The following is a 27987-nucleotide window of genomic DNA, read 5'->3' as shown; positions in this document are numbered from 1 at the left end:
ATGCAAATACACGACCACCGCCGCTCTGTCCTTGGCAGGTATTTTATTTCATATATAGACGCTTTTCTGTAATCAAATGTGAGTGCAATCAAACAACAGCAATACAAACATTACCAATGCAGTCTGAGAACCAGGAACAGGGTTAAAACTGGGAGTTCACTCACTCTACACAGCGAGCAACTAGTAACCTCATGGGCAACATTTAAAAAAAAAAAAAAAGAAAGAAAGAAAGCCTTTTCCTCCTTCGTCAGGTTAGTCTGCTGCGCCTCAGACGACGTCGAGGAAGTCCAACCAGTGTTACAACATCCGCTCTTTCACGCCCCGCTCCTCCCCCACCATGATTATCGTCATCTTGTCCTAATTCGATCAGCAAAAATAAAATCCAAATCAATTCTCACGCAGCCAGAGTCCAGAGAGCTTCCAGGTTCAGTCAGCCTGGACCAATGGCTGTCCGCTGAGGATGATGATGATTAGAAAACCGCGTAGCTGTACACGTACAACCCAAGTCCTCATGCAGTGCCCTGCGCCTGTGGCACGTCATTTATACCTGCACAGGTGGAAGTGATGCGGGCGAAGGGTGTGTGTGTGTGTGTGTGTGTGAGAGAGAAAGAGTGTTTTTTTTTCTAATAGAGGGAAGAAGCAAAAGGGTGTTAGAGCACAAAAAAAAAATGTGAAGAATTACATAAAGTCTTTATTCGTCTGTCATGTGTGTCCTCTTGGCCCTCTCAGTTAAACACTCCCACATGCACACACACACACACACACACGCAGACATACACACACACACCCTCTCTCCGTCAAACACACGGTCACAGAAAACGAAAACAAAAAAACCATGCGCACGATAGGTCCTCATATCATTGTGACGTCAGGTGTTCAACATTCAAGAAAACAAAACAAAAAAATTCAAACGGTAAAAATCAGTTTCTACCGTCAAAACGCTGCAGTTTGTAAAATCTATACAATTTTTTTTTTTTTTTTTTTTGTTGAAGAGTGATTGGGTTTTTCCTCCAACGAGGGTTTCAAGCAGTTATGCATGTGTTCAGTTGTAGTTTTTTTGTTGTTGTTTTTGTCTCGCTTCTGCGAAAAATACCCACACACACGCACCCACACACACACACACACACAAATGCACGACCAATACATACACACGCATTCCAGCACACACTGTATGTCGTCTTTTTAGTGGAGAAAGACACGGCGCAGTGGAGAGACGAGCCTCCTCCTGGTGGATGCTCGGATCTCCGGGAAGAGACGGGAAAGGTGCCGACGCGGCTAATACGGGTCGTCCAGGTCGACGGCACTCTGGGTTCGGACCGAAAACAGAAAAGACAGGAAGAAAGACAAATGTTAGGTTTGCCGCTGCAGCTAGGACTCCTTCTACTCAACTCAACAACCTATTGTTTATTTTTTCTACTTCATATTTGGAGATGATCCCCAACACATCCAGAACCTCAGTTGACTCACCTGACAGAGAATCAGAACTGTCAGACTGGGAAAAGAAACGGGGCGGGACTGGAGGAAACTGGAGAGAGTTTTACGATCTAGATGCTGGGAATGGAGAGGAGGCTACCGAGAAGTTTAAAGTATTTTTAAAGACATACCAGGGAAAACTACGGCGGCGTTTTAGGGTCATTGTAGTTAGAAGAGAAAAAAATATATATATTTCTGCCAAAATTAAAAAATAAAGGCAAAAAAAAATTTCTTGATTTTCCTCTGAAATTTTCTAGAATTTTTAAAGCAAATTTCTGTTTGAGAAGTCAAAAATTTGCATCAAGAGTCAGAAATTTTTTAGAAAGGAACGTGAAAATTGCTGAGTTCAGTCGAAAATTTGATAAAAAAAAAATCTGAAATTTTGATATTTTTCTAGTATTTTTTTTAAAGATTTTTTGAAGTGTGGAAATTTCTAAGTTTAAAAAGTAAAATTTGCTGCAATGTCAAAAGTCAACAATTTTCTAGAAAAAAACTTGATTTGAGAAATTCCAAACAAAATTTTGGAATTTGAGTTCCAAAAATGTCAAGTTTTTTAATGAACAGAATCCGCAAATCTCGGTTTTGGAAGTAAAAAAAAAAAAAAGGTGGATATTGATACTTTATTCAATGTTTTTGGGGGCAAATCGATTTTTATAATTGTCTTTATATATATATATATATATATATATATATATATATATATATATATATATATATATATATATAATAAAATCTTTTTAACAAAACAATCTTATTTTTTGTTGCATCATTTATCAGCCTGTGATGTATTGCTAAAAATTTTCCTAGCTTTTTTTTGGGAAAACCAAATAAATCCATGTAGCCCTTTTATAAATCAGGTTTTATGAGAGTTGAACACGTTAATACTACAAGTTAGTATTTTTTCTATATTTTTACTTAAAAACTCACAACTGCCACCATTTTCTGTCTTTACATGCAACCCAACAGTGTTGTTTTTTGAATTAAGACATACAACCCCCAATGCATCACACATTAGTGGACCTTGGAGAAAAAAAAAAGCAAAAGTGAATCAAAATAGGTGAATCGGACTTAAAAAAAAAAAAAAAAGCAGAAATCATCTCAATAGAGAACAATATAATAGTCAGAGTTTTTTCAGTTTTGAAGCATTAGGAATATTTTTTGCTCTTCCATTTTGAAAAAAAGCAGCATTTATAGCCCATATCTACTCGATACACACAGCCACGCAAAACACACATTTAAGCCACCTTCAACTAGATAAGGAATCTGAAAAACACCAGTAAACCAGCGAGGAAAAAACCCTGCATCAAACCCCGAGTTATTTTATCAAATTACTGAATTAGTCAAGATTCTGCCTGATCTGACATGGGACCACAAATCTAACACACTGACACAAACACCCTTTAAAATGTAAATAATCTAGAGCAGTGCATTTTGAATCTTTTTATTTGATAATGTCATTCTTGCAGGACTCATTAGGTCCCACAATACAAACAACTGATTCATAAACACACATACAGACAGTTTTAGCATAAATCTTGCCTCAGATTGCTAAGTGCTTTTGAGCGGATAATTGCAGCGCGTGCATTACCGGACAAACAATACTCCGCGACTAGCTGCATTTAAAGAAGAGTAAACATTTGAGATGAAGCGTCCAGTGCTGAAGAGTTACAGAGGTGAAAGGCCTGGAGCAAAATATGCTTCATGTAGGAGTTACTGCATGCTTGTGATTATCTTGCACCGACCTAAAGCTATCTTTCACATGAATTTCATCTTTACATGTCGACGTCAGCAGAGATTATATACATTTCCTGGCAAAGATTTTTGCACAACAGTGTGTTTCATGTTAGCAGCCAGATTTATTAACCCGCCTTGGTAAAGATGCTTAAATGTGTGTGATGAAGTCTCAAGACTTTATCACACACTGATAAATCTCTATTCATGAGTGTTTTTTTTTATTAACACTCATTGGTCAAATCTCTAAAAATTGAAGCACTCTTCCATTTTATCCTTCTTGAAGTTGAACAGTTTCTAGGAACTTCTCTTTTTGTTGCACTAGGGAATAAATATGACGCGACACATCAGCACCGAGGGATGCATGGTAAGGGAAATTAAAATTTTAAAATAGTACATAACCTCAAGAATGGACAACCACCAAATGCTAACATCTCATGCTAACATGAGAGGTTTACTAGTGGGATGAGAATTAACCTCAGGCAGGTCTGCCTGGAAATTGGGAACCATATAGTAGAGTCATGCTAAGAAAATTAAAAAAACATAATAAAATACAAGCGTAAAGACATTTCATGAAAAGAAACTCAAACGAGAATAAAATTGTATTAGAAGAATAAATGTGTTATATTAAGAAAACTCTGACAGTGCGGTTGTAACACTGCTTTTCCGCGTTGGACTTCTCGAAATATCGCGACTTTATTCTGGTAATAATATTTCCATCGTAGAAAATTAACTCATGCTGATTGTTAAGTAAAGTGGGGGATCAGTGATACTGCGGGTCTGATTTTCCTTCTGAATAACAATCTGGTGGACTCCATTCCTCGTAAAGTGAAAATGTGTCATTTATTTGGTTTTTTAAATCACAATATTGATCCAAAATCAGTTTTTTTAAACCCAAATCCTGTCAAAAAAACGGTGGGATGAGCCGATGAGAGATTATAAGAGAAGACCAAAGTTTGTATAAACTAAGTGCTTTAACAAAAACTTCCTTCTAAAAACTTCAAATCTTTTAAACACATCTTTACCAAAGGGTGCTAATAAACGTGGAAGGCATTATACGTGTTATAACTTGCAAATCAATTTTGCTCATTTTTTTTCTTCGAACCAGATATCTCCATTCACCCCCCATGTAGTTTGCATTAAGGTCAAAGGTCAGTGGGGGCAGATAAGATCTACGAACAGATTAAATGCATCTGCAAACAAATCAGTTTTCAAGTTTTTCCACCTAAAGCTTTTGTTCGGGCGCTCTGAGCTACATTTACTCCCTTATTCATACAAGAGTTTTATTTTCTGGTGTGCAAAGAGACAAATTGTGTGTTCTGAGTCAATGATGGAGTGAGGGAAAGAGAAGGAGTGCAGAGGAAGAGGAGGAGGAAGAATGTAAGTCCAAAGTAAGCACTGGGAAGTTTCGCTTTGATTTCTGCAATAACCAACATATGATGGTTGACTGGTTTCTACAAAAAAAGGAAACAGACTCATCTTTAAACGGTGGAGAGTTGGAAACAGAATTTGAACAGAAAGGCTACTTTTATTGTAATATGATCATAAAATGTTTTAATTAATGAGAAAATTAACAATATAATGGTCAATCTGCCTAGTCAAGGTCTGTGGCTGGGGAAAGAGGAGTGAGGTCATCCCTGGAGGAGGGTGGATGATTGGCTGCGCGCTCAGTCAGAGGAGTTATCAGGCTTTGGGGCATCTTGGCCGGCCTCCGCCTCCACAGTGGCGGGCGAGGGTGGGGGCGAACGCGGGGAGTCGGTCTGCTCCTCTTCGTCGCCGCCGTCAGAGGTCCTCCTGATCTCCCCGGCTCCCTCGACAGTGCCCTCCCCTCGCAGATGGTAGGCGGCCAGAGACTCCTCCAGCACTGTGCGATACTGCCCCCGGTGGTGGAGACGGAACTGCCGCAGAGCCTCCATCAGATGAGCTGCTGTGCTGCCACCTCCCTCCACACTCTCCTCCTCATCCTCCTCCTCCTCTCCTCCCCCCTGAGGTGACACGCCAGCGTCAGACACTGCAGACAGCCTCCATGTTCAAACACATAAGAGCATTCATTTCATCCAACAAGCAGGCACACAACAGCTGATTTTGTCGGGACCCAGTGTCGCGCTTTAGCTGGGAGAGGGGGCAGCCCAGAGGAAAGTAAAAGATTTTTTTCACACACACTTTTCATCAAAAAGAAGCCATCGATGTAATGATTGTATATGTGCATCTAAATACCATCAAAAAGTTCATTTCTTTTATAATTCAATTCAAAAATTGAAAATTTCTTCTACTTTTCGTGCTAAAGCCATTGTTTATGTTTAATTATATACAGCATGAACTGGACGACTCAGAAAATTTATTGTGAATGTTTGCGTGCTGTAAAAACAGAAAGTATTTTTGGTCTAGTTTCTACGGCAAATATCAACTAACCAAGAAGTCAGTTTTTAGCTACATATAGAGGCTTTTTAAAGCTAACAATTCCTGAATAATGATGAAAAAGTACTTGTTGCGCTGGCATATAAATTAACTTATAACCAGGAAAAAATGTCATGACATAAGTGAAATAATCTGCCAGTGGATCTAGAACTTTTGCATCAGTATTAAGGAATTATTTACTTAAAACAAACCTCTATACATTGTTAAAAAGTTACTTTTAAGATAATTTGTCTTATTTAAAATATACTAACAGGAAACAAGCCCAAAAATACTTTGTAAGATTTTGTGTTTTTGTAGTGTGCAAGTGGATGTATATGTATATTTTTCTTTGATACATTTTTACCAAATAAATTGTAAAAACACAAAATCTTACCAAGTAAATTTGGACTCAATTATAGTGCAAATATCTTCTTACACTTGAAATAAGTCAAAAAACTTACAAGTATCTTTTCACCAAAATATTAAGGCTTGTTTGAAATAATTCCTTGGTAATGGTTAAAAAGTGCTTGTTCTTTTGGAAGATAAATTTAACAAGACAATTTTAAATAATCTGCCAATGGAAGAAGTATTTTTTTCACCAATATTAAGGAGTTGCATACTTAAAATAAGCTTCTATATCTTGACGATAAGTTACTTTTAAATTAGTTTGTCTTAAATCAAGTTTACAACAATATTTGCACTCGAAACAAAAGTAAAAAATACTTGGTAAGAATGTGTGTTTTTGCTGAAGGGGTTTAATACGCATTTTTTTCCCCTTTTTATATGACTCAAAAGAAAGTAGCAAACTTCCAAGCTTCCGTGTTGGCTGTTCACAGAACACTGTATCCACATCTAGAAGGTTCAGTGGAAGGAAAAACTGAAGTAGAAAAAAAGTGCACATGCAACAGGATTGTGAAGCAAAACCTCATGGAGTCTGGAGGTTTTTGGGGGAACCGAATCATCACCAGCTGCCGTTGGCCTTATCAAAAAAAAAAATTTTTAAAAAAAGTCAGCGCAGCCGTTTGTCAGGAAACTTTAGAGAAGTTGATTGGACAATAAACACGCCTGATCTAAACCCCAAATATAATTTATGCAGAAGAGGAAGATGAGTAATTCATTTTAGAGGCCAAACCTAAAACATATTGTTTTTGTAGACTGTCCAACTTTTTCCAAAACAGTTTTTCTTCCATTAAACCTTCCATTAATATGCAGCTCTGACAGTTTTCCACTCGATGCTACAACATAGCATTTCTGCATGAAAAAACAACAATAAAAAAACTATATTTAAAGGAATTTTGTGTTTTCTTTGGCTAAAAGTCAAAGTTAGAATAACAGAAATAAATGTGATGTGGACCGTCAACATAACTGATTTGTTTCACTAAATTAGTTATATGCACTACACAGCGAATGTAGATTTTGCGTGTTGCATCTTGTTACTACAAAGTTGATCCAAACGATATCTAATTTTACAAAACGAGACGTTCTTTTTATTTTTGCCTTTGTCTCAATATAACCATTAGAAAATGAAAAAATATTCGAATCAAAACGCCTGAAGATAATTTAAACCTCAAATCGTCACACACTTTTAGGAGACAGAATGTGTCTTGGAAATATTTTCTGTCATTTTCATCCGTTTTTTTTCCTTTTGATAGAAAACAAACCTGGTCTAATGGTTCTGTGTTTGTCCATGTCTATTTCCTGGGTGAAGTCAATAACAGAGATATTGCTCCAATTAGCTGATTACTTTCTTTGTTTGCCCTCAGGGGAAGTACTGTTGGCTTCCATGTTTACCCATGTCTGCTTCCTACCTCTGCTTTTAATTCAACGTTCTCATAAAAAGCACTCCTGTGTTTAGTTGGTTACTTTTATTTGATACAGGCATTGCTGGACCACAAATCGTAGTCCTGCATGTTTTTTTTCTGTCTCATTCCCCTCTTTCTAGCATCCAGTGAAAAACTGCAGATAAAGGACTAAGCTGCAGATTTCTTCCTGTTAAGAATAGAGGCTTCCCACTGTCACCACATGCTTTATATCAATAAAACTCTAATTGAATGAAGTAAGATTATCAGGAATTCATTTTCTTAAATATACCACTTGTTTTCAGCGAAGTTGGATATAACTCATGGTGTACCGACACAAAAATCCATGTTCGATACATACTTCTGTTTTAAAGTCATAGTTTTGTATGTTTTTGGTTCGCATCAGTCCAGAGAAACAAAAACTGGTCAGTACAAAACTGACAGGAGATTTGTTTTAACTACATAACAACAAGACCATTTGAAAATGGTCAACAGTGTTTAAGATTTCTTTTTAATACAACAGTGCAGACATTTGAGAATAAAACAAGACTTAACCACTTCAGAGCTGTTTTGATAGTTGGACAGTTCAGTTTACTAGATGTTCCTAAATGGGCCGTAAGAACAAAGTTGTTGAGAAATCCCTTCTGGTCAGAGGGTCTCGAAACGGCACCAGTGAGATGCTGCGTCTCGAGTCGGATGCTGTGCAGTGTTTTGGACAGCTGAATGCTCCAAGAAGCTGAATTTGGACTTTAGCTGATTCAAGAAGTGTATGCTGACAAAGTTGTGTTCACTTTCTTTCTCCACTGTAGCTGCATAAAAATCCTTAATATTCCGACATAGTTGAGCTAAACGTTAGCTAAACGATAACTGTTTAGCTCAGAGAGGACTCTTTGTTTTGTTTTGGTGCCACTTTTTGCAATGTGCACTTAGTTTCGCATAAAAACATTGTTTTAAACAATAAAACTCCATATTTCCTTGGTACAGATGCTTACCGAGCAGACGCATAATATTTTTAGCACAAATATCTACACCGTTACACCCGAGCAGAAGCGGTTTCACTTTATATTAAGACATTGCTTTGAATTTTTTGTGCTTTGTGGACTTAGCTGAGAGCTAAGAGACTCTAAATACGTCGTACTGGTCCGACAAGACTGACAATGGTGAATCAATCGGCGAAAACATTCAAAGTGTTCCCAACAACCGACCATCACGACTTTCATGTTGATCATAAATGAAAAGTTCAGAAGGTTTACGAAGGACTTTGTGCGTTTTGTTTCAATATGGAACATAAAAGTGAGACAGATGATTTAGTTTCACCCATCTTCGCTCAAATCTCATTCAGATTGCATCACAAACACACAGCACACACACAGATGGATGTCCTGTTTGGTGTGTGTGTGTATGTGTGTGTTTGGAGGTTGTGGAACTGGGAGGTAATTTAGAAAACATTAAACTCACCCCTTCCTCTTCTCTGTGAGGGTTCAGTTTGTTGTACACCGCCTCGATAACACTGCGTCTGCAAACAGAAAACAAGCACACACACATTGGTCCTTGGGGAGGAACGTCACCCAACATAATGCAGTCTCTGTTCATTTTTCACTAATGTGTATTGATTGAGAGGTTAATGGAAGTAAAACTCCCAGTTGAAAATGCGGCGCAGCGTCGTTTTTGGTCCATGTTCTGCTCAGAATGACAACCACCTTGTTTATCTCTTTATCGCTTCACTTTTTACCTAAATCATCAAGAAATGACAAACATGCTGAAGCAAAACCTTGAGTTTTGTGATAAACCAGCACTAAGCAGGTAGTGCTTAATTTCGAAGTGGAAGATAAAGTGTTGGTTCAGGTGGGGAGAATATGGATGCACACCACACTTCTCAGACTTTTATTCACAAAAAAAGTGAAAGATTGAACTGGAAGACATTTTCAATATCCAAAATAAATAAAGAAAACAATGTAATAAATAAAATGAATTATGATGTCTTTCAAAGAAGGGCCTGTAGAGACCAAAACACCAGACTGAAGACTTTTAACATTCAGTTTTAGGTAAACAGAGAGACTCAATTGAGTGTTTTCTGATTTATCATGCGATTAATTGGTCTATTGTTTTATTGTGACAGGCCTATTCTATAGCATGTATTATTAACTGGATGCATTAGGGGAAATACATCAATATTTTCTAGCTGGTGTTTTGAAAAGTCTAGAAAATTCATTGTTTATTCATCAATTTGAGGACAAGTTTCTAAGTAATCAAATCTAAAACGTGGATAGTCACGGTTGCGTCTATTCCTGATCTGCTGTGTGCGTTCAGAACATGCAGCTCAGTTATATTTACTTGCTGGCCAGGCCTCCACCAGGCGGAAGGTTAGGGATGTTTTCTGAGGCGATATTCCTTAGGACAGACACCAGGTCAGGGACTCCCTCCTCTCCACAGTTTCCCAGCAGCTCTGCAAGCAAAAGAAGCAGAATGGACACAGTAAGACCAGATGTTGTGGCCATTTTACTATCGCACAAGTCAAGTGTACGATTTAGCCCCAGACAATTCCCTATGAAGACGAATCAATCAATAAAACAATAAGGGAAAGAAATTGGTTGAATACTCAAAAAGTGTGACTGTGTCAAATTGATGTTCAGAAAAATACTTGCTGCCTGTGAAGTTTGGTATTGTTTCTGTATTTCTGTTTGAACACAATCAGCTCAAAATTTGTAAGCAGAATGTTCTCATTTGTTATCAGTAAGGCTGCAACGATTCCTCGATTTGAAGAATTACTGAGGAAATAATTGATTACCTCAATTGTTAAAATTCCTCAAGGAAAATTTATCTGCCTCGAATCTTCGTTAAATTATGTTTTCTTACTTAGCGCACCGTGTTCTGGCCGGGTCATTATTTGTGTTGGGCAAAGCTATTACGTCCGCCTACGCATCGTTGCCAAGTACTAGCAGCATAACGTCCAATTTTCAAGTTTGGTCTGGGAGGATTTTATCGATTGATGACGGGTTTTTGTCGTTTTTCAGGGGATGGATAATTGACTGACGGGATGCTTGGAGTACGGCAGCCTCTCTCCTCCTGGAACTGCTGGTTCAGAGCGAACGGCTGGCAACAGGTGAGCAGACAGGCTGAACACTGCGGGCGGCTGCGCTGGAGTTGATTAACGGACAACCTGGAAAATTCCCGTCGCAACAAATGGGCGGCATTACATAGCTGCTGGATGTGTGTTTGTGTGTGACGAACCAAGGCAATTAAAGCAATACTTTTTACTTTAAGTTGTTCAAATGTATTCAATTATATGAATAGTCATTTTGTTGCTATATTTTTTGAAGAAGACGATTGAGTGTAGAGTCAGCAAGAATTAGCAGAGTGGTTTAAAACATGTACAGTTTAAAACAACGTGCGTCTCTGTGGACGTGTGTGCTTGAAATGCTGACCCTCAACACGCGTTTCTAGATATTTATCCAATTCTTCTTCTTTTTTCATGGCCTCCTCTGAGATCTTAGGCGCTCCGGGCAAACACACCAACACCACGCTCATGTTGTCTCTGCTTCCCTGCAGAAACACATACAGAGAAAACACAACTCAGCTTCATGGGTTAAAGTTTGTACTATGCAAATGCAAACAGAAAACTTTAATAACAGGGTTCTGGTTCACTGCACCCGACTAGGAGTTTTCTGTGCTTGTATGGAAAATAAAGCAAACCAAAACCTGTGAATGTGAGGCAACAAACATCAGGAGACAAAATGTTCTGTCTAAGACACGAGTTAATCCAGTTTTTCCTAATTGCGATTTTGGTTTTTCACAGGTTATAAAAACAACAAAAACGAGATGCTCTTCCAAATGCTGTTTTGCAACGTTACTCTTGTTTTGTCTTGCCTCACAAATCCGACATAGCTTCCTTCTTAACAGTGGCATGCAGCGGCAACCCCTCCCTAAAGCCGGCATTTAATCCGTGCCAGGCTGTGGCACGTTTTGAGCGCTACAATTAAAATTGCATGGAAGTGCTACGCTTTACTGTAACGAGCATCATAAATGACTACAGCTGCATATGAATTCGTTGCAGACAGTTTGAAGAGGAGTGGCAAAAGCAAATGAGGTGGATTAGAAGTGATTGAAAAACGACTGATGTTGGTGTGGAATATTGTCTCTGCTGTCTGGATGTTGAGCTGTTAGCATGTCATGACAGACATAAGACCATCATACAGCAACAGTTTTCAGTCAGAAGCCTTTTCAGATTAGTTGCGACACTGACTGCTACCAGAGATCCTTCCACCATCCACAAATCATTGAAGATACTTGGATCAAATAAGTCAACATTTAAGTTCCCGTTGGAATAAATGAAGCATTTTTGAGTAGCAGAATTTGTGTTATTATCGAGCAAAGCAATTTAGATTTCTTTTTTTATTTGCTGAAAATGGGTTCACATCATTTCCATGAACTTAATGAATTGAATCGCAAAGACAGGAGGAACAAGAGAGGAACCATTCAGGCTTTCACTGGTCAAAACCAAAGTCTGTCAAAGTTTCTTAGCCTCTTAACAGATAAAAATGATTTGTTTAAAGATTAAAGGTGAGAGCTTTACAAAAACTGGAAATCATAATTTGTCGGCAAAGTTTTGCTAAATTAAATGTTGATATGCTGTAGAGATGTGGACCAGTTATTTATTTTTCACCTATTGTTTTTTAATGAAAAGCTTCTGGAATGTCTTTCAATGTTTCAAAGTCTTCAAGATAAAAACACAAACTAGACATCATAATTGCCTTTTTCAAGTCAAACAGCGACAGAAGATGAGCCCAAAGCAGCCAAAAAAACCAAAACAAAACAAAAAACCCAAAGGAATCGACATCTCACCGAATGACTCGGCGTGGTTACAGTAGATTTCTAAAGGTGTCAGTTTCACATACATTACAAAAGGTAGCGACAGAAGAGCGGATTTATGCCTGCGTGGCTGATACTTGAGATAACCCATCCAGTAAGGTAAAAATAACTCGTCTGCTGTACGCTTGCTGGTTCTTGGAGAGCCCAGGACGCAAAGCTAAAGACACGTGGACAGTGAAATGTCCAAGATGTGGACAGGAACTAGGAACAACAGCAGCCAGTTGGTGTATATATTTTAAGCACAAATGTAGGTGATAAACCTTCTCCCAGATGGCTCAGTTAATAAACAAACTGTTTATTTCCAGAAGATTCCTGTTTTTAGGACTATTAAATAAGGAGGTCAGATGGAGACCTATGCAAATTTTTTTCTACATAAAATTTTAACTGAAAGACACTGACTTGTAAAAAAATTCAAACTTTTCACTCGGCTGAAACGATTCCTCGAGTGATTGGAGCAACTCAATTATTAAAATTTCTCGAGGAAAATTTCTCTGCCTTAACGCTTTGTTAAATTATATTTAATTATTTTGCACACCGTGTTCAGGCTGTACTAGGAATGCAAGCAATTAATAAACTTATGATTGTCTATACAAATTAGTTCCAATCATTAATTTCCACTAAAACCTTCATTCAAAGTTGTAGTTTGGCCAACATACAACAGAGGGTCATCCTTAAACAAAGCCAGTTACTACAGAAATAAAGATGGCGGGGCCATACCAGAATAAGAAAGAGAAACAGTCCAAACAAAGTCTGGTATGTGATCCAAAACGAGGTTTTTGAAATACAAAGACTCAACAATATTTTGTTTCACCATATTGGTGCTTTTTTAGCCGAGCTTCATGGCGGAGCATTGTAACATAATGGAAACAGACACGAAGCTAATATAAGCAAGGTTGATTTTGAGGGCTGTTAAAGACGCAGAGTTTTAACATTTCTTCAAGACCAACCACACGCTGTTTCTGTGTGAACGTATTTCTGACAATGAGGAATTGTTTCACATATTTTATCCTGTTCATTTTCACAAAAACCAACCAAAACTATAAAGTGGATTTTATGTATCAGTAACAAACATTGCCCTTCAAAAAATATTAATGATCAGAAATTATCCAGCTCATAATAATGCGATTAATTAATTGCTTATAGTGACAAATTTATGTTGAAGAGAAAGCAAAGCACTGTGTTCAATAGGAGCAGATACTAATTGTTAGAAACGGCTTACCTTATGAAGACAGGTGTCCACCACCGAGTTACAGATCTTTTCCAGATCTTCACAAACCAATAGTCGTGATCTTACAAAATCACACAGCTCTTCGTTGGACATGACGTCCCAGATTCCGTCGCACGCCAGAACCACAAACTCGTCTCCTTCGGCCGCCCGCTCCAACACGCAAACCTCCGGCTCCGGGCTCACCAGCTGCTCCGTGGGGCCCTTACCATCCACACATTTGTAGTCGTAGTCCCCGAGAGCTCGTGACACCGCCAGGGAGCCGTTTACCCTCTGGATCATGACCGAGCCGCCAGCATTCTGGATGCGCTCCTTTTCGCGGGGGTTGCAGGGCTTGTGGTCCTGAGTGGAGAAGCCCACCTTTCCGTCCCGACACAGCACGGCTCGCGAGTCGCCGCAGTTAATGAAGTAGAGGTGAGTGGGGCTGAGCAGCACGCACACGGCTGTCGACCCGCTGCGGTCCAGGCCCTGCCGCAGGTCGGAGAAGTTGCGCATGTACTCGTCAATGTTCAGAAAGCCCGAGCGGATCCCGTCCTTCACGCCCTCCACGGAGCCCGGCCCCGATCCGAACTCGGTGCCTCCTGTCAGGATGTGGTCCAGCAGGTGCCCGGAGCAGTAGTTGGCGACCCGCGAGCCGGCGTGGCCGTCATAAACGGCGAAGAAAGACCAGTCGGTGAGTCCATGGGGAAGGCCCACCACCGCCGTGTGGGCGTCCTCCATTTCCACCCGCCAACCCTGCATGGAGCTCAGACCGTAGCGCAGCCCGTTTCCGTCGCCGTGGGCGCTGTGCTTCTCTGTCTTCGGCTTGTCCAGGAACGCACCCATCGCTGCCTACAACTGGAGAACAAAGCACAAAAAACCGTGAGAAAAACTTTTATGGTTTAACATCTGACTCAGTTTCACTGTTGTGCCATAAACACACATGAACAAAGCGATTATTTTAGCAATAGATTATTCTGATGATTAACTGATATAAAAATGTGCTCATTCTGCAGATTTTTCTTTGAAAAACTCTTTATATAATGTTTGAAAAAGATTATGCAAACAAATGATTCAAGCTCTCTCTTTAAAAAGAGAAAGTAAACATTTTATTGCCAGAGACGCAATAATAATAAAGCATTCCTTTCATGTACGCTTGACTAATTGCAGCAAAGTATGAATTTGCAGCTACAAAAATACTTCCAACATAAACAAGTGGAAAGCTCAGCCTTTTCTGCTTGACTTAACATCAATACAGTGTTAAGTGCATTGATTATTTTTGGGATAATTGGCTAACAAGAGTTTTTTTAATTTTTATTATTTTTACACAATTTGCACCTAGTGAAGCTGAAACTGCCACTACGGTTTTGGGTAAATTACAGACAAAGTTTTTTTGAATTTATTTTTTCCATCTTAAATCAAAAATATGTATATCTTTTGTACAGCTTTGGCTTAATTGCTGTACTTTCAGCAAATGGCCTTTTTTTGAGTCTGTATATTCCTGTTACTCGATTATGAAACTAGTTGACAATTATTTCCATTATCGATTCGTCACAACTAATACGATGAATCGTTTCAGCTCTATACAATTTTTTGACGAGTAGAATATCAAATAGATATGTGCTTCAGTGAATTTTCATGCATTGCTCTTTTCCTGAATGCTGTTACTTCCCCGTCTGAACATCAGAATAAAATCTTTCTGCACTGAACTGTCTAACGCTTAAAATTATTTACAATCCACAAATTCTTATCCTTTAAATCACACGCATGCTTAGTGATTTATATAGTCTTTTTGCGTTCTTAAATCACCCGTTAGGAGTGGCTTTCCGAAGAACATCCCAGATTTTGTCTGGACACCTTTTGTCCGTGTGCCCTGTTCTCTGTCAAAATGATCGCTCTCCGGCTTCTACAACGTGGATTTCTGGGCTCCGGTAAAGCAGATTCATGACTGGAAATGTTTCCACTGTGTGTTTTATTGTCCAGGTATGTGTCTTATATAATCAGCTCGATGGTGAAAAAGGAAAAAAAAAAGAGACTTTCCAAATGCTTGCTCAGCTATTACTTGAGGCAACTTCAGGGTTTTTAAAGAATTGAGGACAGCAGAGAATATGAACATTATGCGCTTAATTAAGAAAGTTTTCTGATGATTTTTTTAAGGTTTCTACAGGAAAATCCTTAAAAAGTTATCACTACTTTGACAAATCCGCTGTAAACAAACTTTCAAACAAATATGATTGCTTGGTTTTCTATTTTCATTCATTTCCACATTGTCATACATTTGTGTGTGGAATTTTTAGGAAAGAAGTTCATTTATACAATTTGGATTAAAATGTGGAAACGGTGAAGTGCTGTGAATTCCTTCCAGATGAACAGCGGACAGAAGCAGTGATTCTGGCAGCACTGGAGCCGACCCAGAGCACCAGAGGCCCAGAACTACAATCACACCAGGCAAGAACCTGCAAAGGGGCCCCATTTCAATTTGAAAATCACCTCCGTCTCTACAGATAAATTAAAAATGTTGCTGAGAACCTTTCAAACAGACAGAGGGGAGAAAAACACTTCTTTGGAACTAGATTTCTAAAACTAAATGTTAATAAAACCCTGCCTGAACAAAACAACTGTCTGAATCCCTCTATTAGGGGTTTGTGTGATGATTTTACAGCAGCTGTGTCAAACTCAAGGCCTGTGGACCAAATCTGGCCTACTGTAGCTTTCTGTGGCCCTCTGGACTCCAAACTACACCAATACATCCTTCCAGTTTTTCACAAAACTGCAAAATTCACATAAAATTAACAGATCTCCACATTATTTCTGATTTCACTGCAATTTTTTTCAAAGTTGGTCAAAAACATTGAGTTTAAGTAATTGCTGTCTCAGCCTTACTTGATGTCAAGTCGTAGTCTGTAATTGATAAGGTGAGTAATAAAGAGTTATACTTAACATCATACATTGGTGCAAATATCGTAAAAATTCCTAACATTTCTAAATTGGTACCACAAAATCTATAATTTTGATTCCAACAAAGACTAAAACAATCAAAATCATGTTGGAACAGCTATTTATTGAGAGTTTAATTGGTTTTGACAATATATTCTGGCACAACTGGCCCTTTAAGAACATTCAGATTTTTGATACGGCCCAAAATAAAAGTGACTTTGACGTCCCTCATTTATAGAAACATTTGAAAAATACTACAGCATGTCTTTTTTTCTAAGCATCATCGACAGCACGATATGCAGCATCACATATTGAACTATCAGGAGGTAGTAGCAATTGTAAAAATATTTTAATAACGTGCATCCCATGACCAGCAAAAGGGAGGTGTTCTGTTTTGTTTTGATAGTTTTTGACCAGCAAGTTAAAAGTGATAATTTAACAGGCTGAAATTTGTCTAGGGCAACAAAATATTAGAAACTTTCACAAAGGTGAAAATATTGTTAAATATTCCAATGAGGATATCAGATGTAATTTGAGGCTTTTTTTCTCTGTTTCTAATGAGATTTGGGTTTATTGTGAGCATCTGCTGCCAGGAGGCTCCAAGTCTGAGATACACGGAAGATACTAGCTAACAATTATTGCTCTCTAAGCAGTCCTTTGCAATATGAATATCACCAACAATAGTAATAGGAAGAATATATATATATATAATGCCAGGATTTTAATGAGCAGTTCTGCTTAAATATGTCCTCTTGTATCTAAATTGTATTTAATAAAGGTATTCACAACTGAAAAAAAAGCTAAAAGCTAATTTCATACTTTTTAAACATACTTCCAGCAACACAGTAATAACAGTACAATATTAACAACAACAAAAAAAACAATGCTTACAAATCTGAAGAAGAGTCAGAATTTTTTATTCTAAAAATGAGAATCAAATAAATGTGCTCCAGATTATGTGATTGAGATTGTGGATTTGAATCCAGAAGAAAATTTAATAATCACAAAATAACATAACTTTGCCGCAAAGCATTAATCTATTTTTGACGGAAGTAAAAAAAAAAAAAAAGTTCATCAAAGTAGACTGGTGTATTTGAAAGCTACGTTCTTAGCTTTGAAACATGAACAATTCAAAAATATATTCCCCCTGATCCCAATCAAAGTGGATTTGTGGCAAACTGAAGAATACACTTTGCCATCCATTAAGAAAGCTAATGAAAGGTTAGCCCTGAAAAACAATCAGGGTATCTCTTGTTACCAATTGGTGAAAGTACTTTGTATTCTACGCAGAAGTAAAAATTCTTAGAGGTCGCTTGACTGGCAATACTAAGACCAGGAAATCTATTTTAAAAAAGTAATAATAACAATAATAATAATCAAACTGAGGTTGATTCATCAAAGTGCTTCACTTTCCACATGAGCATGATTGCGCCATGACAAGCGCGTGTGCCCAAAAAAGGCTGTTACATGCAGGGAGCGACTCCGGCTGCTTTCTCAGGACGTCGTGTGTGTTTTTGTGTGTGACTGCGCATGTGTGCACCGTCACGGTCTGTGTGCGAGAAAAAGATGCTCTATAAATACGGCAGGTCGGCTTACATTTCACGACCAGCGTGAGACAGCAAGGACGGGCCATTCATACTTCTGCCGCCTTCCTGTCGCACCGTTATAGAAAAAAAATATGTATTCTCAGGCTCGACGTTTGATGTTGCCCCACGTTTTTGATGTCGTTTAGTAAATGTGGAGCTGCACTCACGTGCAACGTATGAGAGAAAGACAGTTCTGTAACACTGACCAGCTGTGATTCGCTCTAAAAATAAAACAAACACACTGCTACTGCCTAGCAACCGCCCACCCTACAGTGCAAACATCCAGCCTGAGCTTCATTCAGCAACACCCCCTCCCCACCCTTCTTTCTCCCAAAAAGTCTTTCTCTCACACTCCTAAAAAGAGGCGCACACACTCAGCTGCTGGTTAGCTAGAGTTGCATCATCCGTCCATTAAAGCAGCCGCAGCAGACAAGACCAGAAAGGTGTCAGGCTGGCTGCTAAAGAGACACAGATACTGTGAGGTTTCGCTGGCTGTTCACAATACAGCCAGAGCGAGGGGAAATCGCGCGAACAGACATGCACAAAGACAGAAACCCCAGAAAAAAACCAGAGGAGAACGAGGAAGGCTCAGTCACTGCTGTCACCAGTGTTGCAACCGCAGGCCGAAACCAACACCAACGAGCAAAACTCGCGTCCGCCAGAAACAGCATTTCAAGAGAGAACGTCACAGATTGCATAATGCTGCAGAGGATCCAAACGCTGCTCAGAAAATACGAGCCGTCGCCGCAAACTAGCTAAAAGCAAAACTGGAAGACAAAGCTGAACGACAGTCATCTATACACCGAGAGAGTACAACCAATAAACTGACATTTAAAACTGATGGCAAATTTTAGAAAAAAAAAAAACAAAAAAAAACAAAGAACCTCAATTTAGTTCTTAAAGTTTTCAATATTATTAGTTTTGGGTAAATTTTTCTACAATAAGCTGGTGACAAAAAAAGCACATCAGACAGATTTGAAGGGAAATTCAAAGACAGATTTTAAACGGATCTCGGTAAGCAATAAATCAATGAATTGTATAAGTAATCAAGACAAGCTCAATTACCATTTGCATGATTTATTGTTTTACTTTTTTCACCAAAAACTGGATGACAAAAGTCTTCAGTCTGGAGCTTTGGTCTTTTTTGAAGGGCAATTTTTTTACAGACACTCCATAATTCATTTAATTTGTTGTTTCTGTTGTTTTGCTTATTTATTTTGGATATTTAAGATCTGAAATATACACAAAGCGATGCACAAAGCACAGTTTTGTGATTATTTACTCATCTCTGGTTTACTAGGGATGTACCAATATGTAAATTTGAGCCAATATCAATTTCCAATATTAATATTTCTATTATGGCCAATAACCAATATTGCAAATATTTTTCTACCATTTTCACTTGAGATGTAAGTTATTGATTAATGAGGGATCTCATCAATCAATTAACAATTACTTGATAAGTGGCCACTTTTCTTACAAACCTGAGTTTTGTCTTGTATCAAGATGGCCGACCATCTTTCGATAAAGATCAAAAATATTTTATAATCTGCTAAATTAAATGTTAAGATTAATTTGTATCAGCTGTATTAATACTGACTGATTTACATTACTAAACATTTAAATATTTATAAAATCTAGAACATTTTTGGAAGCGGGATGTGTCTGATAAATGCAGGACCAAGGTGGGAAAACATTGCATTGAGATCAGGGTCACTATGTTTCAAACCAAATTTGCCCTAAATGTTGATATACTCTGGATCATAATTCAAAAGTTACACCATTTTCTTTTGACAAAACAATAAAATTATTGGTTTTAATCTCTCCCTCCCCAAAATTCAATATTTTGACTAAAATAGCCAATGAAAAATGCCAGATAATTTTGACGTGATCATGCGGCATTTCTGCATGTTTACCCAGTGAAGAGGAACCATATGAATGCAGCATTAAACTAACAGCCCCTGGGAAGCTGGTGGGATAGTGAGAGGAGACTCAGAGTCACGTTTCACCAGCGCGTCTGAAGCAGCCCAGGGAGCAGAACATCTCATTGTGATGTTCTGAATGGTTTTGACATACTGAGAGTTGAATTACTGAAGCAGGAAACCCTGAATTGGCACAAGATTGTGTGATTGGTCCTTTGTTTTATAGCGGTTTCATAAATATCTTATGACAAAATGTACTCCACAAATTTAAATGCAGTCTATTTTTCTTCTCACATATGGTTGACGGTAGAAACAAAGAATCTTGCCAGACTAATTTCTCAATTTTGTATGTTACAACATTTGGTGCTCCCTTTTTCAAAATCAAAATCATACCTGCATCTCCCAGCGGTAAGTGCAAGTGGATGTAGATCTAGCAAAATTATCTTTAATATAATCTTAAACCTCACAGGAATAGAGCTACTTCCCAAGACAAGACGATACCCGCAAAAGCTGTTACAAGCCCCAAAACTACATCATAAAGAAAAAACATTACTCCCAATGGTTAGTATGCATCTTAGTATGCATCTTTTAAGACACAATTACAAGAAAGACGGTAATAAAATATAATTCAGATTACTGCCTGATGTGGAATAGTAGTTTCTTTTTCCAAAAGAAACCACAATAACATCTAAGACAGAATATTACTAGGAACAAGGATAATCCCAGTTTTCTTTCTTGGCGTAGACAGACTAACACTGATTCTTTGTTTTGTTGATTCATTCATTCATTTACCTCTCAGTCGTGAGGAACTGCTCTCACGTAAGATGGTACGAAGCAACTTATGCTCCTTTAATGTAAAACAATGACCGCTTACGGTAGGAAGGCAAAACCAATTTCTTTGGCCATGTCAAAATTCAGGGACTGCATTTGTTGAGAGCCACAAATAAAGCTGGTCAAATCCAAAAGCGTCCGTCTTTTCCACAGATTTGAAGAAATAACAGGAAATACGTAGAGGTAAGGGTGAAAATCAATCTGGGGGTGAGATCCTCCACTTATACAGCTGCTCATTTCCGATTTTTATAGTAGACGAAGGACGCAACTTCCCTGGCCAATGCAGAGTTACGGATTCAGGCCTGGAATTTGACACACCCTTTGAATGATTGTCTGATATCTTCTTGTGTCATTGTTCTAAAGGAGAAATCAGCTCCAATCTACAAAGATCTAAAAACCTAGTGAGGCATCGGTGAATCTCTACCGCGGTGCGTAAAGATCTGTCAAAACTGAAATGAGGTACATTTGACCTCAATCTAGATTTCCAGCAAGTCTTACCGATCTCACACAGAAATCTCCATTTTGAACAAATAACTAATTTTATCAGAATGTAAAATCAGTCCTCTGCCCGAGAAGGATTCCAAGATTTGATTTTGGGTGAAGACGCAACGGCGTTTTCACCAAAACTTACTTTATTGCTAAGTATTTTTTTTTACTTAGCAATAAAAAAAATAAAGATACACTTTAGGAAAAATTACACGGATTTGTACAATGTGAGCAAATCAATTACGAAGAACCGACATAAGTACTCTGAACTCAAAACAAGGAACATAACTGACATTTATAAATCACATATACCATTGAATTAAACCTAAAACAATTTTAAGAAACTTAAAAATACGCCTGCATGACATTGCAAACCTTTCACCGAAACCAATTAAATCTGTGACAAAGACAAAACTGTTGTCAACCTGGCATCTAATGAAGCACTGAAATCCTGTGACGGTGCTCCAACGAAATGACATTACGTAGATAATGTAATTATTGAGACAGGATGTCAGTTTGGACCATCTGACATTTAAGTGACATTATAAAGGGATGACAGTTTAGTTGCAGGAGTCCAAACAAGCTGATATATATGTATTTAAATGTTTACAGACAGCGAGAACCATAACAGAACTTCAGTTCATTTTACTCGCTGCAAGGAAAACAAAATAAGAGGAACTTTAACTTTTTAAGCTACGTGTTCCAGATTACGTAGGTGAAATAAATGCTTTATGTCGGGCACGATTACACTTCAGATGTGAGCCAACTGAGTTCACTGGACAAAAAAAAAAGGAACTGAATAATTCTCAAAGTAAATAATATTTTCAAGCATTTAAAAACATACAACAAGCCTGAACTAAAACAGAAGAGCTTGTCAAATCTGTAGGTTTTTTTAATCCACCATTCATTCAACGTGGACCTTAAAGACCAACATAGGATCTTACGTCGCAACACATCAGAATACTAGCAACTTAATTTTTTTAGTGCTTGAATTCAATTCAAAAGTGAAACGCTTAATGATTCATTTACACTCAGTCTATTGGACAAATGCCAAGTCACCATTCTACCACACAATTCAAACATGTCTGCAATAGATAATTATTTAATCATGTTTTTAAAGTAACATTTTAATTTTTTAGAAACCGAATTCTGGATTTTCACTACTTAGTTAGAGATCAAATTTCTGAGTGTAAAGAATTGACTATTTTTTAAAATGAATTTAGGAATTAAGTAGAAATTTGGTTTTGCCTAAAATGTGATCAGATCGTAGCCAAATCTCCCAAAGCAGCGAGAACATTTCAGCAACAAAGCACTACAAAGTGCTTTACATTGGCCTGTCACAATAAATAATTTTGTTGGAAGATAAATTGTTCCAGACATTATTGCGATAAATGATACTGTTTTTTTGAAATCATTTTTAAGAATTATAACGGTAATGGTGAAATAATAATGCAAGAACACATTCTAAAGATCAGTACATTTTTAATTTTAATGAAAATTTAACACTGGAACTTATAATATCCTAAATAAATAACACAAAAAGTGAAATACATTTTTAAGTATTTGTAAACAAAATTGTCCTTCAAAAAAGAGGGCTAGCTGAGACTAAAGCACCAAACTGAAAAACTTTTATCATCCAGTTTTTGGTGGAAAGAGAGAATAAAAAGAGACAAATGATAAATCATGCCAAAGGAAATTATTGAACATTTAATTGATTTTTTGATTATTGTGCCAGATCTAGCTTTACATGATCAAAACATAACACAATAATAAACAATGATACAGTCGGACTGTATAATTGTATTGATTCTACGATATTTATCGATTTTTCCACCCTCGGAAGATATTGATTTTTCATCCACGAGTATCGATAAGTTAAACCATAGGGGTCCACAGGCTTATACTGTCTTTTTTACATGCCTGGTTTGAGACGACGTAGCAGCAAGACTCCGCCTCCCCCATCTCACTTTCAACTTGTGCTTAAAGTACACATTATACACTGCACACCCGTTTTTTTTTAAAATTGTGTTAATAGTCCAAGAAACGAAGTAAAGTTGCGTAAGTAATCATGAAAGAGAAGCAGAACGGAGAAGCGGCAACAGCAGTGAGATTGCAAAATGAATGCAAAGTTTGGATATCGGAGCGACAAGTGGCGTCCACTTCGTAATTTGTTTTTAGCTTAGTGGTTTCTGTTCTGTATATAAAAAATTACGTGAAGAATGAACACGCAGCATGCAGTGGTGCTCTGTTTTGAGCTGGAAAACGAAGAGGGGATTGAGGATTGCCAGGATGGTGAATCGATCATTCTTATTAGCAACTGACAAAGAGTATCAGAGATTGAGAGTACCATGAGATCCTGGCAGTCTGAGAGGCAGCTACTCAAGAGATCCAAGCAGGGGAATAGCGGCGCTGCACAGCTGCAAGGACTCGATCAATACGGGGTGAGGCAGAGCCACTCCTCCAGCTGCTAGTAGTAAACAGCTTACAGCCACGGCTAACTCCGTGAGCAAAGGTAGAAAAGCCTTTTCCCTATAGTCCAAAATACTTTTTTTGACTCCAACGCAGCCAAAGTATGTCCAAAAGAAAAACATAAGTGCAATCATTTGCATATTGAGAGTCTACAGAGGCTGATGATCTCCCCACTCAGCTCCTGGATCACTGTTGAAACTTAGAGTTTCATGTCAAATTCACATGAATTAAATGACAAAAACTAAATTTCTCTCTGCATTTTTGATTCATTTTGTCCAGCTGTAGATCGTTAGTCTCTGCCCAATCAGAGTCAAGTATTGTGTAATTGGTGTTTTCAATCAGTTTTCAGTTAATTAAATCCAAGTCTATGAAACACAAAATGTCACTAAAATCACTCTGTCCTTCTAAAATCTTTCAGAAAATTGTAAAAGTGCTTCAAATCGCATCGAATTGCACCCTCTGCCAAATGTTATGATACATATTATATCGTGATCAGAACATCATATATCGTATTGTGAAATTATTATATTGCTACATCCCATGATACAATGGCAAAAGAGAAGCAATGGAAAGTTTCTATCCAGAGAATAGAAACGATCAATGTTCTTGTTATTAATTAAAGGAAACTCTTCTCAGTGTTTCCCATTGACAGCTGGCTCAGATAAGATTATCAGCTATTGATCTCCTCTTGCATCTGCCAACCAGAGTACGGACTGATGTCATGCTCTGCTCACCTGTGCACTTTATCGCAATTTGATACACTGGAGAAGGTGAGCAGGGTGGCTGCATTTCGGCACCTCATAATACAAAATTGATGATGACATACACCATTAACCTTCGCCCTGATGATACACTGCTACAATATAGCACAGATCCAAGATCAGTTAAGCAAAACAAGACGGTAAAAAGGTCAGCTGCAAACTTGCCGTTATATCGAATAAATGTCTTTTTAGCAAAGATTTGACTTGTCAGTAAATTAGACATTAGTAAGAGGTTAAGTTTTGTTTGTAAACTTAAAAATGATTTGTAGATATTTAAATTAAGTCTAAAATATATCTTAACAAATTCCTCACAACTCTTTTGGGTCGTTCTCATAGCCTAGTCATTCAACACTTAAGTTCAAGAGTGCCGTCATTTGGATAGTTGGTTCACTGAGAACAAAAAGATCAATCTGAGTATCATCTGCATCTGATCATGTTATGCAATGAATCATATGACCTGGATGTTACAAATGTAAGGTGAATAATAGAGGAACAGTGACAAAGCCCTGTTGGAGTCCACAAATCTATTTGAGCAAAAAACGCTTTAAAAGGTAGAATAAAATAGAATAAAATACAAAGCGCTTATTGACACTGTATGCAATAAGCCTTGCTGCAAGCACAACTAAATTACTATGACTACATCCGGGCACTTCGGTTACAAGCATTTCACCTTCCCAAGCTGCATTTTCTTTTGAATACTTTGGAAATACTCGTCGAAAAGAAAAAAAATTAAATTAGCAAACAGGCAAGTTTTCCACTAAGTCTATTAAGTTACATCCCACAGAAAAATGTGTGAATAGCTGGGGCTGTAAATTCTTATCTAACCTTTAAGAGATGAACTGTACTCAACCGATTACAACTTTTGAAAGATTCTTGAAAAAAAGAGGAAGAAAAACATGAGTTCATGTTTTTCATAACCTCAAGTAGTTTGAGGTTGTGATGTAGTCGAGGGCTATGCTCAAAGACCATGCATATCAACAACTGTAAAAGCAATGTACACTGATTTACGAATAAAATCATTTGTAATAATACAGAAAATGTCCATATAAACTGCCAATTAGCTATATTTTACCAGTTCACCTTTTGACTATAACAATTTCAAATTCTATCTTTTCAATGCCAGTCTATAGATAGTCTTTTTTCTGTTTATTTTCAATTATAATGTACTGTCATATGATTCTACATTGTTTTTACTTCCACTGCTTTATGTTTTTATTACACCAATATTTTGATTTTGAACCGTGTTTTTTTTATTTTCTTATTGGAACATATACTATACTTGTATACAGTAATGTGTGACTCTCTTGCTAAAAGGAAAACTATGGCTATTTTTGATTCCATGCAGTTTTGTTATTTTCCTTTTCAGACTTCGACGTACCACATGTATTGGCGATGTAGGAGTTGTTATGGAGAAGGGACTGAGCCAGAACACACAAAATGAGCCATGTGTTTAAGCAGGAGAGGTGTTAGCTTAGCACAGCTTACAAGTGACCTGCAAAAATTGACTGCACTGCTTTCTGTTAAGAATATGCATTATCACAACGACAATTGCACAAGCAGCATTTCCATCGGCAAGAAAATAGCTGACACATTTTTCGTTTTTGACCATCTCCATAGTAATATGCCTGTATCCAGCTCACTGTACTTAAAGCTGACACACTTCAGGCCAGACGATAAAACAGAAAATCTTTTGTAAAACCTGCAATTGGCTCAAATATTAGCTCATTAACAGAGCTCTGATAGTGTGTTTTTTAGACTCCTGTACCAAAAATTCACCAGTGACAACATGCTTAGTTAATTAGAGAAAGGTCTTACTTCCACCAACAATTAAATTTACAATTTATCCTAACACATAATTGAAAAAAATGCAAGGTAAAATGATTTTATTTGGAGGCAGAATTTTGTCAATGGTTATTTTTAAAATGACTGAAATTCATATTGTACACTAACTAATACGACCTTTCAAAAACTAAAACAACTATTACCAGTTAATTAAATGTGCATACATTTGTTATGCACATTTTAAAAATTGTTCCTTGAATGAAGATTTTTGTAAAATTACAATTTAGACGGAATTTTGGTTATACTAGTTTCAATGTAATTTGATGTATAAACCTAAATTCCCTTGTTGCTTAAATGTCTTATGCAAATACTTCATGATGATGATTAAAAAAAAGAAATGATAGCAGAATTGAAATGACAAAGGCTGATCTTGATTGCTTTTTCTTTTTCTCTGTTGTTTCAATGCTTGTTTTCACAAACAACCTTTGGAAATTTCAGACACCCATTAGGAGGTGGATTAGGCTATACCAGATAAATGCATAGCATATACTCTTCGTTACCATCTCTGCGGAACAGATACAGCAATACTGCTATGTAACATGGGAGTATTGTTATAAGCGGTTCACAAAATGATGTACGGCAATAAATAACGCCAGGCTGCAAAGCAAACGTCACATGGCCATAATGAGACACTCAAATGACTGAGTCCGCAAACTTGTCATTAGCTTGTTACAGCCAGATTAGTTTATCTGGGACCAGACCAAACACTTTGTTTCACTTGTGATTGGTTCAATATTCTTGTCAGGTTTACTAACGGTAGCTGAGTCACTCGGAAGTGAAGTTATTTGTCCAGGATTTATTTAGGAAGTAGTGTACATGTACGCTAACATCTATGCACAACACGGTTTATTTAGCAATGGCCAAATAGCTGGAGGAATTTGGCGTTTCTGTGCTAAATATCAATCCGCTGAACTCCACTCCACGCCACTCCACGCTGCTCCCTTTGCTCGCAGGCCTACTTTGCTGGTGTGTTAATGTGAGCTAACGTTAGCCAGCATGCTAACGTTAGCTCCTCTTTGGGTTGTCAAACTCGAGCTAATGACATGCTACTTACCTTTTCTCCTGCGCTGTGCGAGTGAAGTTCCAATCCCGGCTATCTGGCTTCGCTACAAGTTAAAGATATGCCGTTAACCAAGCTACCCGCAGAAGTGATGTTAGCCAGCTAGCTGAGTTAATGTTTCCTTATTCTAGAAAAAAAAAAAAAAAAAAAAGATAAATCGAGATTGGCCTCAGTTGAGCGGCGGTAATTCGTTTCTCGGCGGTTCCCTGCTTGGACAGCGTTGGTTTTTACGCATGTTGGACGCCAACTCTTGTCACTCACAACAGGTGAAGACAGACCGCGATTGCCCCAAACAAAATATGAAACCTGAGACTTGGCTTAATATTATACAACACTGACAAATCTAGCACTTTCTTCCATTGAAAGGCCAGAGCTATCCTTCGACTTTGGGTGCTGAACAAGAGGAGGTGCTATTTTTGGCATCTCCTTTGTGATTGGTTGAAGCCTCTGGGCAAAACAACGTTTAATTGGCTGAATCTTATGTCAGTTAGTTCTACCCCTCGCTATTTCACAATTTCATTGGTCTATTAGAAACTTCTTGTGTGTGACGGAAATGCGGGATGCGCTCGTAATGTTTTCGTGCGTCCGCCGGAGGATCTCTGAACGGGCGGAGTAAACCT

At 37.8% G+C, this 27987-nt stretch overlaps 1 protein-coding gene across 2 annotated transcripts; it reads right to left on the bottom strand.

Annotated features, from left to right (window-relative positions):
- Positions 1-26: 26 nt before the first annotated feature.
- Positions 27-27769, bottom strand: ppm1bb (protein phosphatase, Mg2+/Mn2+ dependent, 1Bb). Of its 2 annotated transcripts, none has more exons than XM_055042668.1 (6): positions 27362-27769; positions 13489-14331; positions 10826-10943; positions 9735-9846; positions 8859-8916; positions 27-1305 (listed from the first exon to the last, which is right to left on the bottom strand). In XM_055042668.1, the coding sequence occupies exons 2-6, from the start codon at positions 14317-14319 to the stop codon at positions 1276-1278; spliced, it is 1149 nt and encodes a 382-aa protein (XP_054898643.1). In that variant the 5' UTR covers positions 14320-14331; positions 27362-27769; the 3' UTR covers positions 27-1275. The 2 variants fall into 2 exon arrangements, with proteins under 2 accessions (XP_054898643.1, XP_054898642.1); XM_055042667.1 differs by lacking the exon at positions 27-1305 and adding an exon at positions 2242-5189.
- Positions 27770-27987: the final 218 nt, after the last annotated feature.

Source organism: Poeciliopsis prolifica, unplaced genomic scaffold (assembly GCF_027474105.1).
Source record: "Poeciliopsis prolifica strain line A6 unplaced genomic scaffold, Auburn_PproV2 SCAFFOLD018, whole genome shotgun sequence".
NCBI classification, from domain to species: Eukaryota; Metazoa; Chordata; class Actinopteri; order Cyprinodontiformes; family Poeciliidae; genus Poeciliopsis; species Poeciliopsis prolifica.
Note: the sequence above shows the minus strand (reverse complement) of the source record. Positions and strands in the feature narration are given on the sequence as shown.